A 16966-nucleotide genomic window follows, 5' to 3' on the forward strand; every position below is an offset into this window, starting at 1 on the left:
GCCTAATTCATCTTTTTTAAAATTCATTGAAGCTATTTATTATATAATTATTCCAACCTTGAAAAAGGAAATGGGTTTTTAAAAGCCCAAGATAAACATTCATTTGAATGATGAGTGAATAAATTTCTGCCTGAGACTGTGTTGCTTTTTCTGTACTTGGTTACTCATTAGTTGTTTTTTTTTTGTTTCTGAAGAGCAATTTTCTTCTTTCTTCATCGTTTTCTTTCTCCACTTCCAGAGAACCACAGAGCTGGAGTGTTTTCAGGGTTCCTGGGATCGTGTTGTCAGCTGTGAGCCAGTGGACTGTGGCCTTCCTGATCAGTCTCATGTTTATCATGCTATATTCAGCTGTCCTTGGGGAACAACCTTTGCCAAACAATGTTCCTTCACCTGTGGACCCCCAGCCATATTACAAGGTGACAGCAGAGTTTATTGCATGAATTCATAAATAGATCTGAAATAGTTATTTTTATGATATTACAAGACATTTATTGTGATATATTGTTGTTAAAATTATATCTTGTATTACTAAAATTCAGGGTAACCCCTGACAGAAATATGCACACGAAAGAGTTGATGTTGCAGTTCATCATCATGCAAGTATGTCATATTTTTAGGTTGAAGACAACTGTTTGTTTGTCTACTTTGTACTGCAGCTTCCAAAAAGCTTGGGCATAATAAATATGCAAAGCCAAACCTGTCTGCTGAAGGGAAAAAGGTGTCATTTACAAACACTTTTAATTTATGGCTGGAAAGTCACTAGAACATGTTGCTCTTCAGAGCCATTTCTTACGTCAACAGAAGAACTTTATATTGCAATCCATAAATATGTAGAAATACTTAAAATTTTGGCTTTTGGTTCAAGTAAACACATTTAAAGGTCATCATGCATCATTTAGCAGGGATGTTTTTCAGATCAGCTTCTTATCAACAAAACAACCGCATGACTTTTACGTAGTTTGTGAAGTATATGTTGCCATGTTAAAGATCGAGTACATTTTATAGAGCCCATAAAAAATTTTCAACTTTAGATGTGTTAAAACACTCATGATTAATAAGGGCGAGGAAACAGACCTGAGCAATTATAATTCTACACGAAGTTAGCACACTTTGTTGGGTCAGAAGTCAATGACTGATTTTATTTTCTGAACTTTATTGAGTTGTTAATGTATAGCTCAGGGTACGTATGGGGATTAATGTGCTACAAAGTGCCAATATTTTCAGGACACCTTGGATGGTTATGATGTTTTTCAGTTTTTCTAAGCAACAACATTATGCTTTTTTTTCAAATGATGTAATGAAGGTCTTTTATTTTCTTTAATCTTAGTTAAAATAGCTGCTCTGATAGTCGAAAAACATCCCAGAAAACATGCAACCACTGTAACGGTTAAGAAAATTCCTTGTACTTGTACTGTATTTACATTTATTTTTCAAGTATTAAGGTAGTTCTGCATGTAATGCTCTAAACTAAAATCAGTGAAGTTCAGTCTGTGACAGAAAGCATCAGGCAGGAAATTATTTTTGTCTACTTTACAAACAGGTACGGTCATAAAATAAGTGAGAAAATGAATATAATATGACTACACATATAAAAACCACAAAAACCTTTACCAACCTGTGACAAAGGTTTAGAGGGAAATGTAGAAATAATAATACGATCGCGTCTTCTTCTTCTGAGATCTTCCTCCTTTGGACATCCCGTTTTGTTGAAATTATCCTCTTCCTGTTCCTCCTTCTCTCCATCTTTTCTTCTCCCACCCCCAGGTGACAGTGATAGGTTGGTGTGTTTAGAAGATGGGCTGTGGTCTTTCCCAGAGGCCTACTGCAAGATTGAGTGTCCGGAAGCGCCTAACATTCCCAGTGCCAGACTTCTCACAGAGGACTGTCTGGCTTCAGGACACGATGTTGGGTCCTTCTGCCGATACCGATGCAGCCCGGGCTTCTACGTGGTTGGGAGTCTCAAAAAGAAGAAACCAAAGTAGGTAGCTTGAGATGGAAGTTGGTTCAGGGTTTGGGGAGAATGCATTCTCACTTACATGGGTTTTTTTTTCTATACACTTCATAATTTGTCTGAGATATATTTATCAGTTTCAAAAGCTGTATATTTTGTTTCAGAATTTTGGTAAAATTAAATAAAGTTAAGGCTTAATGACACTAGCATTATTTTTGCAATATTCATTGCACACTGCATATTACAGTTATTGTTTTTGATTTACTGCTTCTAGGAGCAAACTTAAAACAAACAGTTCAAGGTATGGTACCTTTTTGAAAGTACGGTACAATTTAGTATTCTGTACTTGCCTAATAACAAACATCCAACCAGATGTGCTTGCATGAAATTGCCATAAAACTATACATTTTATAGATTTTTTTTCATCACAGTTCTATTTAGCAATGTCAAAAGCCATTTCTTTATGTATCATTTAATTGGTTGGTGCTTTTATGAGTTACACCTTGCGTAAACAATTTTACAACCCATGATGCTTTATTAATCCAACATGTAACACTGAACATGAGCAGCCATTAAACAGCCCTAAATGGCATTTTACATTTTTACTTTAAAAGGTAAACCATTATTAACGGATATTATAACACATATTTTTGCTTTGACACAGTGCAGACAGGAGATCTATTTTGCTGCTAAATGGGAACAGCCATGTTTTTGTTGTTAAATCACCAAAACTTTAATCCAACAGTCTTGACTTTGTTAAAATAAACCTCAAGGAATCTCAGCAGGCTTTTATTGTTGCATTTAATGGTGCGTTTCATATTCTATTTTGAACATGCGATGCAGCGTGGTGTTCATTCAGTCAACTTTTTCTCAGAATTTCACACACAACTTCAATTTATACTGAAAATTTAGAGCCTTGCAAAAATATTTAACCCTTTCAGCCTTGAGTTCTTGTGTAATTTATTGGAATTTCATGTGACAGACCAATACAGCATGGGGCTTAGTGGGTATCACTGTTGCCTTGCAGCCTGTGTTCAAATCCTGGCCGGGGTTCTTTCACCCCATTCATGTGTGGGTTTTCTCTGAGTTCTTTGGCTTCCTCTCTAAGTCCAAAACCATGACTGTTTCTTTAACTGGTCTCTATAAATTGCCCTTATGTAAGAGAGTGTTTGTGCATATTTGGCAGTCATGTGTTGCCCTGTGATGAACTGGCAACCTGTTCAGGGCAGACCTGGGTGACAATGGTTCATGAGGTTCATCCTTTAACTGGTGGGTTGCCAGTTCGAGCCCCCACTTTGTCTGTCTCAGGCAAACACAGTCAAAGCAGCAATTAAGCCAAAACTGTACTTAAATTATATACATTTTGCATTTAAGGTAAAAAAGCCCTCTTTGTTTGTTAATATGTTCTACCCAGAACTTCTCTTGGGTCACCTAGTTCAAATTATGTAAAGAAAATCTTCTATTAAGCACCTTTTGCTATCCAATTATTCATCAGTTAATCCAAAAAAATTATCTACACTGTATTGATAAATCGAGCAGAAAGACCTGAATGACAGTACAGGAATGCTGCTATTGCATTTTAGGCAATAACATCGTCGATTTTCTTAACTTAAAAAAAGAATCAAATTATCTATTTGCATTTTTATGTATTTTTCATATTGTATAAAAAAAGGCTAAAATGTAAATCACAGTATGTGCCAACTTTTTATTTGATTGATCATCAAAATAATCGACAGAATAATTGATTACCAAATTAATTGTTAGTTACATCCCTACTCTGTACTTGATAAAGTGTTAATCACCTGCTACCCAATTACCGCTGAAGTTAGGAACCAGTCCTTTGACGACAAGGATGGGTGGGTGGACCTTATTAATATTCACTAATTTGGAAGAGTGAATATAATCCAGCACTGATAATTTGAAGGTAATTAGTTGTGCTGGATTATAGCTAGAAATTGTGTGGTCAAAGCTGAAGAGGTTTATGTGAGCAAGTCGACCTACAAACCTGACACAGTTACAGAAGTTCAGTTACATGGAATAGCCCAAAACTTCAGCAGACTGGTGTCTTAAGCTTGTGCAAGAATATCCTGGGTTTATTTGACTCTAATGATAAAGTTTAAAAGTGAATTCTGGCAAATACAAAGGATATGTTTGTAAACTTCTGAATTGGAAAAAGGAAAAAAAATAGCTAATGACTGATTCATTGGTCTGGCATTTAACTCCTAAAATAGCTTAGGTAATCCTAACTACCTAAGTGGTAGTTAAGTTTGTTGGTTGATGATGATATACAGGGCTGGCACTCTCCCAATCTGGTATAGACTAATTTTTAGATTTTCAGTGTATGTTTCTAAGTTTTTTGTCTACTCTTTTTTTCTTCTATACTTGCTATAACATTAATTACCCTTTGGAACCCAAATTAACCTGAACTGACCTAAAACAGGACAATTTTGGTTTGACTTCGAGTCAGACAGCAACAAAAATATATATGTGACTTTTTATAAAGTGCATGTAAATATTTAATTTCAAGAACATTTACTCTTGCTCTCTGTAGAAAGTACTTCAAATTGGAGTGCTTGGAGGACGGACAGTGGGAGGAAAATGCCTGTGAGCCAATATCCTGCCCAGCTCTTCCGGATGTCTTCCAGGGCATGTACACCTGCACCAATGGCCTGCGCTACAACACCCGCTGCACCCTGCAGTGCCCGGATGCCACAGAAAATGTAAACTACTTATCTAGTCAGATGAAAAGCAAGTGTTGCTCTTTGTAGAGCATTAATTGTGTATTTTTGTGTCTTTGATTGTTCTAGAGTGAAATTCGCTGCACTAAGGATGGTAAGTGGACGGCAGAGTTTACTATGTGCTCCATGCTCCAGGGTTCATGCTCTGCTCCCCACAATCTCAACTACGTTGAGTACAGCTGTGACCAGGGGATGAATATTGGTGAGTCAAACCAGATCTTAAAGCTGCATGTGTTAAGTATTACATAAATGCACCTAAACAAATTAATTCCCTTCAAACAAATGGTTTCTTACAAATCACTGTTTCCGGACTATATTTTTTGTTTTAGAACAGCATTTTGTCAATACTCAAGTACCTTTGTTCTGACACTTGAAGTACTTCCAGTTTCCTGAACAATTCCTGTTTCAGATTTTAAGTAATTATCCAGTACGTGCTATAAAAACTTGGTCCAGATTCCATTATAAATATCAGGAGAAAGAAAAAGAAAATCCATGAAACATTTGGAAAGATAACTGTTTTGATAGACTGGGAGACAAGAAATGTTGTGCAGAATCATAAATCAGACCTGACAAAATCTGATATTTAAAATCAGGCTGGATTTAGAGTGTCATGGGCATCAAGAAGTCACTCCTCTTAGTGGGCCAGCAATAATAGTTGAGTTGAAGTTTGCTCTTTCAAGTGACCACAGAGTAAAACAAAAGGAAGGGCGATGGGGACGATGGTAGGTCTTGTTGAGTTAAGTGAGATACTTAATTTTCTCTGAAGCATAGATTCATTGATATTTTTATTTAATTCATTTTTTACTCTATGAATTCTGATAATTTGTCAAGGTAACATACTTGGAGAATTACTAATTTTTTTGGCAGCATCATATGTTTTTGTACCTGAGGAGAACATGACCTGAAAAATGCTTTCCAGGCAATATGTGCTACCCTACATGCGTTGTTGCTCTGGACATGGTTCTGAATGACCCGGTGGTTCTGTCCAATGGTACTACACCTGGCACCTTGAAGCACTGGATGCAGCCTACCACAGTACAGGTGAGTCAGTTTTACTACTGAATCTAATTTTGTTAGCCTGGTAAAAACTGGCTTCTTGTTCTACGCTTTTCTTCGTACAGAGGGTCTGTGCGCTTTGCTATTGAGTAATTCCTGCTTGGTGGAGGCGTGGCGTACATAAAGTGCAATTTTGATGCTATGAAGCTAACTGGAAATCGCCTGCACTGTAAACAATCCTCCATTGTGAAGAGCGAAGTGCTGAGCTGAACAAATGGCTGGTAATGGTAATCCAATATGTTGGAAGTGTGACCAACACAAAACAAATGCTAACAATATTACTGTAACAATCAATACGAGCTAGGAATTGTTGCTCTTGATTTTCTTTTTTTGATATGTTAAACTTTTACATTTTTATTTTAAGCCTAAAAACGCAAACTGTGTTGTTCTTACTCGGTTAATCTCCCATGGCCTCAGTAGCTCAAGCTAGAATTGGTCCATCTCCATATTGTGATATTTCTGACTTAGGCTATGCAGAATTTACATCCAGTGCATTTGGAAATAGATTTGTCCCAATGTTTACTTCATTCTATTTATCTTGAGGTTAATGATTTTGTTTTAAAGCAGAGAAGGAGAGGGAACAAAATGCTGTAAAAATCAGTAAACAAATCTGACCTAATTTGTGTCCAAGTATATTTTTCTTTATTTCCTAATGAAGCTGGAGATGGTAAAACAGCAGAGCTAGTAGCTTTTTACTGGTTTAAACAGCAATTATGGGATTGTGGTTTTGCTACCATTTGGAAACTTGTAATAATTATTACTAAACTGTGGTTGTTTTTGCCTGCTTGCTGCCAAGCAACTTATCCTGGATGCCATGAAAGTTGATCCACTGACAAACAGGTCTGACTTTCAAAACACTCATCAGAATGAATAATTCATGCAAACATCTGGTGCTCTGAACAACAGCAGCAGCGAGGAAACTGTGCTCAACCCTAACTTAACTTTACTGACAATTACCAAGTTTGTTCACAACATAGATAATGGAGGTGAGAGACAACAAACACAACATAAAATTATAAACTTTTTGTCCAACACAGAAAATGCATTTGATATCAACAACCACTGTGCACTTACGTTTAAGATGATTATTTTAATGTTGCAAGAGAAATCTATAAAGCCACTAGCAGATGTCTAACTAGTTTTCTCCCAGAATTAATTATTTAGCCCTGACTTCCTTATCTGTCCTTGTACCTGACCATACAGAGCTCTAGATGCTGCTTGAGGTCTACCCTCCTTCCACAACCCCCACTACTCCCAGGGCTCAAAAATTGGACGGGAACAAATGGATACATGCAAATATGTTTCATATCAGATATTAGATTTAATCCTAAAGAGTTTTCTTGAAAATACTTTAATTCCCCGGTGTGCCGGCTAATCACATCATAAAATCCATCTCGTGTGTGTAAATGCTTGTTTGATTTAGTTCAAGTGTTTTTGTATTACTGGAAATCATAGGGAGATAGCGTGGGTAAACGTTTCAGTTGACGTCAAGTCTTTTAGGAACTGCACACATCTCCAAAACATACAGTGTATACAAATGTGCGAGAGAATGGAATGTCAGGTCCCGGGTCTGAGTTGCTGCGCTTGTTTTGCTCGAAAGGAGGATCATGTTACCCAATATCATATCTGAGAAATCACTTCTGCGTTGATGTTGTTGCATACACTGCTTCGCTTTTGCCTCACTTTTGGGTGGTCAGTCAGCCAGCCAACCTGTTTGTCCTTCTGTGCCAAGGTTAAATACTTGCACTTGCACTTGAGGTCTGATTACTTACGCCATATCTTTGGCGCTGCTTAGCGATTTCAAGGCATTGTGTTATCTTGAAAACTTCAGAACCTGGTCTTTATTGCGATGTCAGGCTGCACAGGAAAGTCTCCGGGGAGGATCCAGTTTCCTTATCCATATTTACTAGTCAATCAATTGTCTACTAACCACCTTGTAATTTACTGGGGTCAAATAAATAACTCACATGACTGTATCCAGTCATGTGAGGTAAGATCTCTGCCTTACAAAAGTTCACAGCAAAAATGTGGGGTCTTTATTCAGTTGAATAATAACAATAATAATAATAAAAACATTGATCTTAATCAAGATTGTACCCAAGCTTTGTTAATTCCTCTGTGTTAAAGTCATATAACCAAGGCTGTGTTTGCTTACAGCACCTTGCAAAACTATTCAAACACTTTGTGCTGCCATTAAGACATTTATCTGAATACATAACTTCATAGGTTTGAATAAATAATTCTAAAAATGTTTCTATGTTATTAAAATGATCACAAGTTGTTTCGATAAACCAGCAATGCTTTATGTAAAATACTGAATATATGAAAAATGGATACTGGGAGTGGAGGTTCACATTCCAACAGAATAACCCTAAGCCTTTTGCCAGAGGGATTGTTTAGATCAAACCACATTCGTGTGTTAGAACAGTCCAGTCAAAGTCAGGAATTTAACCCAATTTATAATTTTGCAGCAAAACTTCAAAATTGAATAAGGGGTGGTAAACGTATGCACTCTGCACTTTTCAGATTTCTAAAAAAGGTTTGTTCTATATCTTATTTATACAGTACTTTGTGTCAGTCAATCAAAATGCAACATATTATGAAATATGTTGCATTTTGTGGTAGGAACATGACAAAATGTCAAAAGTGTAAAGGAGTTTGCGAGGCACCATATCTACCAATAGCTATTCCAATACAGATATTATAGTACTGCTTGTACTGTAGTAAATCCTTGTTTTTAGCTGTATGTCATTCCTCATTAATGCCTCTGGTTGTGACTGTGAGCATCAACATGACAGAAAATTATGTGGACATGTGCTGGTGATTAAATGTTGTTTTGTTCTCCATAGCGAACCCTTTTAACAAATACATTTATACGCATGTGGATTTTTTTTTTAGAGCATAATCTGCACCGGGATGATGAAGTGGTATCCTGACCCTGAAAACATCCACTGTATCCAGTCATGTGAGGTAAGAGCAACAACAGAGGAGGTTTTGGACAAACAAAATCCTTTTTCTTTTTCTTTTAAACTATTCATTTGCCCACAAAGGCCAACACTGACAGAAAACAATGTTCCATCCAAATTTCAGTCTCACCGAGGTTTTAAGCTCACAACAGTATCTGTTTTAGAATAGACTGATATTGTTTTGCCAAACACAATGATTCACTGGAGTGAAGTGTGCCTGAATTAGCATTTTTATCTTCTCCTTGTCAGAGATGGGATATTTATAGAGACCCGAAAAGTGGAAAACGAAAATGCAATAAAAAAAGAGACTACTTTTCATTTTTCTTGCATCTATCCACAGTAATGTGGAATTTATTATTTAATAAGTTAGATTGTCAGTTTCTTTGTTTACCTTTTCCTGCTCTCTTCATACTGTTATGTAGAGTTTTTTCTCCTTTGTACAAATAAGCCACTTTTAGGAATAACCTCATTAGATGTTGTGGCTCAGCCAGGCTCTTCCAGTAATACCAAACATGAGGCAAAACACGCTCCATTCTTGTTGTCATCACTACTTAAAATACTGGAGCCAGTGTGCAACTTGGTTCATATTTCACAAAGAGAAATCTCATGCTGAAACCGATACCCTCGCACTGCACTTCGCAAAAATCCTTTTAAAATATATCCAAAGAGCCTTTCTTCCAGAGAGTCTAGCCTTTCCAAATGTTGCCTTTGCCTGCCAAGCCTAATGAGTTATCTGATAAAAGAAAATGAATCGATTACTGGATTAGGTTAGATTTAAATTAATCATTCATCATGACGCAATGTTTTTAAATCTCTATGTTTTGGTTTAGGTAGTGTCAGTGTTGTGCATGCTGGAGCTCCTCTATAGGGAAAAGGATAACCTCCTGTTGTGTGACTCTGGTTTCTAAGAAATGTTTGGATATTTCTAGGAAAATAATTTTTCAAAAGTCTGGGAAATGGGTGACAAAACTTGAGTACTTCGAGTAATCCAACTCTTTCTTTTGTTCGCCAATCTGTCCGTTCGTCCATCCACCCTTTTTCACATGTTCATTCGTCCTTCTACCCGTCCACCTATCCGTCTTTATTTCAGTTCACCCAGCCTGTCCATCCATCCAGTTTACCTCCCCTCCATCAATCAATCCCTTTATTCATTAGTCCAACTGTCTATTAATCTGTTAATCTGCCCAGCCGTCCTTCCATCTATCAGTCCTCACTATTTTGGGATTTTCTCCTAAAACTTGCACAGTAAAGTTGAAACTGGGTTTGAGAATAAATTAACTATTTGCTGGGGAAAAATAGTGTTACAGGAATATTTTTGTAAGAATAAATTTGAATTCAGTATATCAAGTGACATCAGTGAACATTTGCCCAAGTTACTAAGCGAGGAAAGCACCTCCATCCACTCTACTGCTGAACAAGGAGCTCACCAGGCTGCTCACTTCCTGGAATGAAGCACCAATCTATGTATTACAGGTCATTTTAAATATAGATCAGTAATTTTATGCTGTTATTTTATTTGTACTATATTGTTAAAATAAACTCATCAATAAATCAAACTACTCAGCTTCTTGAGTTGGAAAACATTTTTTATAGGTACTTTATTTAATATAAAAGTTTTTTTTGGGTTAGAAGTGAAATGAATTTAATGACACATTATTTTTTTCCTCTCAATATTTTCATGAGCAGGATAGAAATCACTCTTATGCAACATACTGACGTATATCACTGTTAGCAGATCCTTCTGTAGAAACAGCAGGTGTATAAGTAGTATTCTGAGTTAAGCGCTGAAATTAAATAAGGACATTTGACCCTGAAATCTGAATCAAAGCCTAAAATCAGAACGTGTTAAAGAACAAAAATATTTTAATTTTGAATGTTCTGTTGCCCATAAGTTTCACGTGAAGCCTCTGGCTTGTTTTTCACTAAATCTGTAACATTTGCTTATCACGCCTTTTAACAGTGACATTTTAGCAGTAAGTGTAAATCATCTGAAATCATAAATCCAGGTAGTTTTGATTTGACATTCATCGTCTGGGTTCAGAGAAGGCTGAAGCTACGAATGGAACACATAAACTGTTGATGTCTCACGGCATTAAAATATTCGTCATACCTGCCAGCTCTACATTTTCCCTTCAACCTTCCCATGAATGTTGCTAGGCAAAACAATTGCTTAAAACCCACTCCTCCTTTACAGCTCCGTAAATTATACCGGACCACATGTGTTGCATGCGATCTGTGCCAGATCTCATCCAGATGCCATTGCTCCCTCTCCTTCTCTTGCTGTGTGTCTGGATCCACGTTGATAGTGTGAGTCAGCTCAGACTTCTTATCGGTCTTTGTGCGGCAGCCAGAATTTGAAAAAGCTCGACCTCTTAGAAACGGGCGTATCAGAGAGAAAAACAACAAAAAAAACCAACAACATTTGTTTTGATCCAAGAAGTGTCTTTGAAAATGTGTCTCGACAATTGGAGCAAAACAGTGCAACACAAGAGAGTAACGGTGAGCCAATTAAATGCATCAGCTTCGGCATCATTTGACAAGAGGCATTTTGGCAGAGGAGGTGGATAGATGGTTGGTTGCCGCTCGGTTGATAGTCGCTGTGCTGACACCTTCATCACATCGTGGAGCCCCTTAAAGTGACACTGACATCTGAATTCAATTACAGCTAAGGAAATATTGAAGCGCAGAGTGAAGCAGAATTACTCGCTTCTGAGATTGTCCGATTCACCTGGCAAACCTCGGCTCTGTATTTAAGTGTTTGTTTTAATTCTACTAATTTACTCAGATTCAAATAAGTTGCTATAAAAGGTTTTTAAAAAATGGCTTATCTCAAAATCAGTCAGAATAATACATTTAATAAATAGTAGTGCTGTGTTCAGAGCATTTATTGCAATAGAAGAAGCCCAGTACTTTGCTGGCTACTTCTGGCCACATTTTTTTTTTTTGGACTACTATGATTATGTAAATACCTCACCAAAAAACTGCCAATGTGTGTTTTGTCCTGTTCCTCCCTGCAAAAAGAGATTTAACTGCAGTAACCACCATAAGAATAACACCAAAATGCTGCTGTTGTTTTTTTAAGTTGTGTTTCTTGAATAGGCTGTTTACGGATGGCACAGCATGTTTTAATACAAAGGTAGCAACTGCCAAAGGAGTAGTAGAGGGCAGTTACATACCTTTTTAAATTGTAACCACATATTTGCGTCATCTGTTTAACCAGATTTTTGTTCCAATATGTGGCACATTTTGGCAGTGTGATCTAGACTGTTTTCTTTTCCCGCCCGGAGCCTAATATCCCAAAATCGTCTATGTTAGTCTGTAGTGTGCATTTCAACTGTGGGCAACAACGCTGGATTGTTTATATAAATCACATCTGCTGATGCTGAAAGGGGCTGTCCTACTGTAGGAGTGTTGCTGCTTCAGTAATAAAACAAAGTCCAACCTAGAAGTCCAATTATTTACAATACAACTTTCTAAATTGGTCTTGCATTCAGCTTCTGTCATCTGGATAGGATGGTGACTAATCACAGCAACAGCAGAGACCAGGATCAAAACTGTGCAATCAGACTAAAACAACATTATTCTGTGATTATTTCGGTCCGATTATTTGAGTTATGGTTTGAAAGCAAAATAAAATCAGTCCAAGCTTTGTAAAATGTGCAACTAGCATTGATTTTTATTGAACTCCACTAGTCCTGACCACCACGTGTCATAATGATTTTTTTTTCCCCATTGCAAAATATATAAACTGTTACTCTGTCAGAGTGATTACACTTTTTAACATCTCTAGAGTAACTCCAAAAGAATTTGACTGACACAAACTTCCGTGTTTCTTTCCAGAGCGCAACAGTAATCGGAAATTACGTTGCTTTTTTCCAACCTAATATCCATTAATGATCCATGGAGATAATGGTGGATTTTATTTCCAAGCTCCAACTTAAAGAATTTAAAACCCTAAATTAATTCCTTTTAAGGATTTGTTCCACACCACAGATGTCCCAAAAAAAAAGTTGGCTGCTTAAAATCTACTAAAGTTAAATGAACAAAAAGTGTATGGAAGTTTAAAGTGATGACTGAAACAGGACACGGAGGAAAATCAAGCCATTCTGAAATGCTTATAGAGGGAAAACACTATAAAATTCCAACCCGATATCACAGCCTGAATAAAAAGGAAAAAAAGCTCTTCCTCCCTGCCAGAGCCTTTTTCTGGGTAAATTCCTACCTGAATAATCTGATTATACCTTGGTAGATGCAGCGGAAAAGAAGGGAGGCAAAGAGGGATTCAAGAAAGTTATTCTGGCTCCCAGAAAAGATTCCTCCAGTCAAAGCATGTCTATAGATCATAAAGATTTCTAATTAAAGCCACAGATCACAAGTGAGTGAATTAGGTTTATAAGCCCTGATTTATTGTGTTAACTAAGGTTAATCTGGAATGTTCCTGTGCACAGAAAAGAGTTAGTGTGCATTTTATAATAAAGTTTGTAATAAAAAAAACAATGCAGGTGTGGGATTACAACCAACAAAGAAAATAGGTTTAAGAGTGATCATCGTCATAGAGACAATCAACCATGCACACACTGAATAACCTAAGTGTTTCATTGAAAACATAAATCCCACTCAGCATTTTTCTTAAGTGGTTTCCATGAAGCCTAGCATTTAATTTGATGTTTAGTTCTGTAGTTGTGCTAACACTCAACAAGCTCCTCAAGTTTCGCCTTAATTGCGCTTATCAAGCTGAGCTGCATGGTTCAAGTCTCAACTCCCCCATTCAAAATTACTCATGCATTGCAAAGGCGAGCAAAGCTTGATCTTTAACTTAAATGATACTTTGTCTCTAAATTATATTTCTACATGTCTCTGTTCATTAAGTGTTTCATATATTTTAATCTTTTTAGCTTTCTTTCTATCCAGCAACCCAATGGGATCCTGTTTTGTTATAAATATCAAAGTTTAATAATGTGTAAGGCAGTTTGTTTAATATTTAATAAAATTTACACAAAAACTGTTAAAATATTATGATGTGCTTTTTTTTTTAAAGCCCTTTGTGTTGTAGAATGGCTCGCTGAGAAAACTCAGGGTGTTTTTTTTATTATCAATTAATTGTTAGGCGATCGATAAAATCTGTCAACTTTAGATTAACTTATTAACCGGTAACCTGCATCTCTAATTTCTACAAATATATACAAACCTGGAATCATTGTCCTTGAAATGTGTTTAAGAGATGTGAATACTTTTTCAAGATGGAAAAATCTCTCCGTCATAAGTGCACACACCTCTGCACACAGTTTGACAAAATAATAATAAAAAATAGGCTCTTAATCATGTAGGGAATAGCAAAAGAGAAAACAATACATTATTATTATTATTATGACAATGACATGTGATGGCTTGATTCCATTGCTGGATGCAACTTGACACAATGTCTGCTGCATAAAGAATGATAGCAATACTTGGTAGGAAGAAACGTATAGAATATATCACCGGTGGAGTGTTCAATAGAATTCCGATTAATGTTTTGCAATCTTTTGACAGGTGATGATGATAGAGCATGTTCTTCTTGAAAGAAACGGCACTGAGAAGAGGACTACTTATGAAAACTAGATGTGAGGTTGGCTGCTGCTTTTGTCTCTGGTTGGAGGGGAGTTATTGTGAAAAGATCGCTCAGAAACCAGCTGGCCTGCTGCGTGCAGTTCCCTGTAGCGGCATCACTCTTCACAGTTCTGTGCTTGCCTGTGTGATATGGAGGGCTGGAGGTGGCAAAATTATATAAGTAAAAATATCATAAAACACACACACCTTAATTAATTAGCTAATAAATTAATTGCATGTATAATAAAACGATTAGAAACATCATTGATTCACTACTAAATTCTTTACTACGGTACATTAAATGATCAAATACATCAATACATTACATTAAGAAAAATGCAATAAAATAATTAAATGAAATAATTAAATCCATCTTTTTAAATAATGAACTTAAACAATAAAATGTCCTTTTAAAGAAAACTTTTATTTTAAAATATATTTAATTATTTTGTCGTGTTTTTATTTATTTCATAGCTCCTGTGTGAGCGCAGTTATGAAATCATTTAAATGATCAAACCTAGTCATCAGAGTCAGTGGACTTAAGTTGATCCTGTGAAATCGATTGCTTTGGTTTGGTGTCTGTTTCATATTGTGTTCAAACGTGGCTTCTCTGACATTGCAGGACTTGAATGCGCTTTGTCCTGAACTGATGATGCGTTTTAGACCAAGCCATGGATTTAAAAGTTGGAGTTTGTAGTAGATGAATTAGAACAGTTTATCAAAGTCATTGGAATTATTTCTGCTCTCTGAAACCACCTTGAGCCCAGAGTGATTACAAATTTACAAGAAGTACTTCTGCTGTTCTCCACCACTCTACTTGAAACACTTTCCAGATGTTGCACCAAATTCTTTGACCAATCCTCTTCTGTGACCGCAGTGAGCGATTGCATGCATTTATTTGCATGTAAGTATTAAAGAGGTATGACTTTGTGGAGTTCGCCTCAAAGCTTCATCAATAAAATGCCCTGCCTCTCATAGCAACTCTGGACAACTTTTTGAAGTTCTTCTGTCTTTGACTTTGAGATTCAGAAGGCGCATATTCTTCTTGTTTGCTGGAGTTTAAAAAACAACTAGATGCATTACTGCCATCCTGTTTAAGGAAGGTGGAACAAATTTTACCCAGAAAAAAAAGAGTAAAACTTCCTTTCAAACAAATAACTTTATGTCGAAAAAAAAAAATCTAGTTTCTAGAATCTAATCTATTTAGTGAGAGATTATTTGAGGTAGTAACTTGGATAGTGCTTAGCTGCTAATGCTAGCATTTAGTCAGAAACAGGGCGATTAAGTAGATTTATTTATGCAGTAGCTATTTATTTAGGAAAGGTAGGGGATTTACATCAAATCAGGAAATCTGCAGAAATCTTTTCAGCAGCAGCTTCTTTCCATCTTCACCAGTTGCCTCTTTAAAATGTCCCCATCTGCTCACTAAACACAACCAAAAGTATATTTTTCCTTTATCTTCTGCATTTATTTTAAAATTATTGTAGAAAGAAAAGTTTTTAAAAGCCTTTCATCATCGAAATACATGCAGTTTGGGGGTTCTGTGGTGGCGCAGGGGGCAGAGGGCAACTCGTGTATATAGGCCTTAGTCCTCGTGCCTGTAGTCGCAGGTTCGATTCCCGGCCTGGCGATATTTGCTGCAAGTCTTCCCCCTCTCTCATAACCCTCTTTCCTGTCAAACTACTTTCAAATAAAGGCCACTAAAGCCAACAAAACCTTAAAAAAATACATGCACTTTAAATATGTGTGCAACTGACGACAAAGCCAAGCACAGCACATTTATGAACTGCCAGTCACCAGAAATCATTGACAAAATGTAACAGATATTGAATGTATCTCTGCTTATTTATAAAGTGCTAGTATCAGGTCAGCTAAATAAGATGTGAAAAGGCTCCTGTACTTAATATACTTTGAGTAAATTGATTTATGATATTGCTCACGCAGGCAGGCTAAAACCAGAAAATATTCTGCATCTTCCCAAACACACAGACTGCAGTTTGAAGGCACTCAAGGTCTCACGTCATTAATCAGTATACTCAATTTAATGTTTTCATGCACTTTAGATTTTTTATACATAACATCTCACTGTCTAAAGGACCACCACAGGAAGCATCGAGCTACATACTAATCAATCTTATGTATCACAGTTGGCAACTGTCTCCTCTTAAATACTCTGCGACCGCAGCTTTAGTTTATTCTTCCCTGCAGCAGCTTTAAGAGATCGGACAAAGTTAACAGTCTACCTGATTATTTGTTTCTGGAATTTCCTTCTGAAAAATGGGCCCTTGGACTATAAAGACAAAACATCAAGTTCTAACAGTTCTGTTTGAGAGTTTTACAGATACTTTATTCCAAGATAAACTCAACTCCTCTGAGGGAGTTTATAATATACATTTAATGAAATAATTTGCCCTAAAAGGTGGAAAAGACACAGTGCCTCTTAGTAGTCTTAGTGTTTACTTACACTAAGATTACTGCATTTAAACAATGTGGAAAAACCCAGATGATAAATACCTTTGTGTGGTTCTAATAGGTTAACTCCCAACTTTTTGAGTTAGATGGAGGCAAACGTGTTAGTCTAACACTTCAAACACGCTGCCGCCTTGAGTGACATCATAGGAAAATCTAAATAAATATGCCAAGGAATCATTAGAAGTCTGAGTCAT

At 36.6% G+C, this 16966-nt stretch overlaps 1 protein-coding gene across 1 annotated transcript in view; it reads left to right on the forward strand.

Moving 5' to 3' along the window:
* The window catches only part of pappa2 (pappalysin 2), a 66633-nt gene that overhangs the window by 42221 nt on the left and 7446 nt on the right, over positions 1-16966 (forward strand). The window contains exons 20-25 of the mRNA XM_032565732.1: positions 239-416; positions 1765-1978; positions 4503-4671; positions 4759-4891; positions 5609-5730; positions 8644-8715. Of these exons, the coding sequence (XP_032421623.1) occupies positions 239-416; positions 1765-1978; positions 4503-4671; positions 4759-4891; positions 5609-5730; positions 8644-8715 (888 nt within the window). The remainder of the gene's footprint in view (positions 1-238; positions 417-1764; positions 1979-4502; positions 4672-4758; positions 4892-5608; positions 5731-8643; positions 8716-16966) is intronic.

Source organism: Xiphophorus hellerii, chromosome 6, assembly GCF_003331165.1.
Source record: "Xiphophorus hellerii strain 12219 chromosome 6, Xiphophorus_hellerii-4.1, whole genome shotgun sequence".
Taxonomy (NCBI): domain Eukaryota; kingdom Metazoa; phylum Chordata; class Actinopteri; order Cyprinodontiformes; family Poeciliidae; genus Xiphophorus; species Xiphophorus hellerii.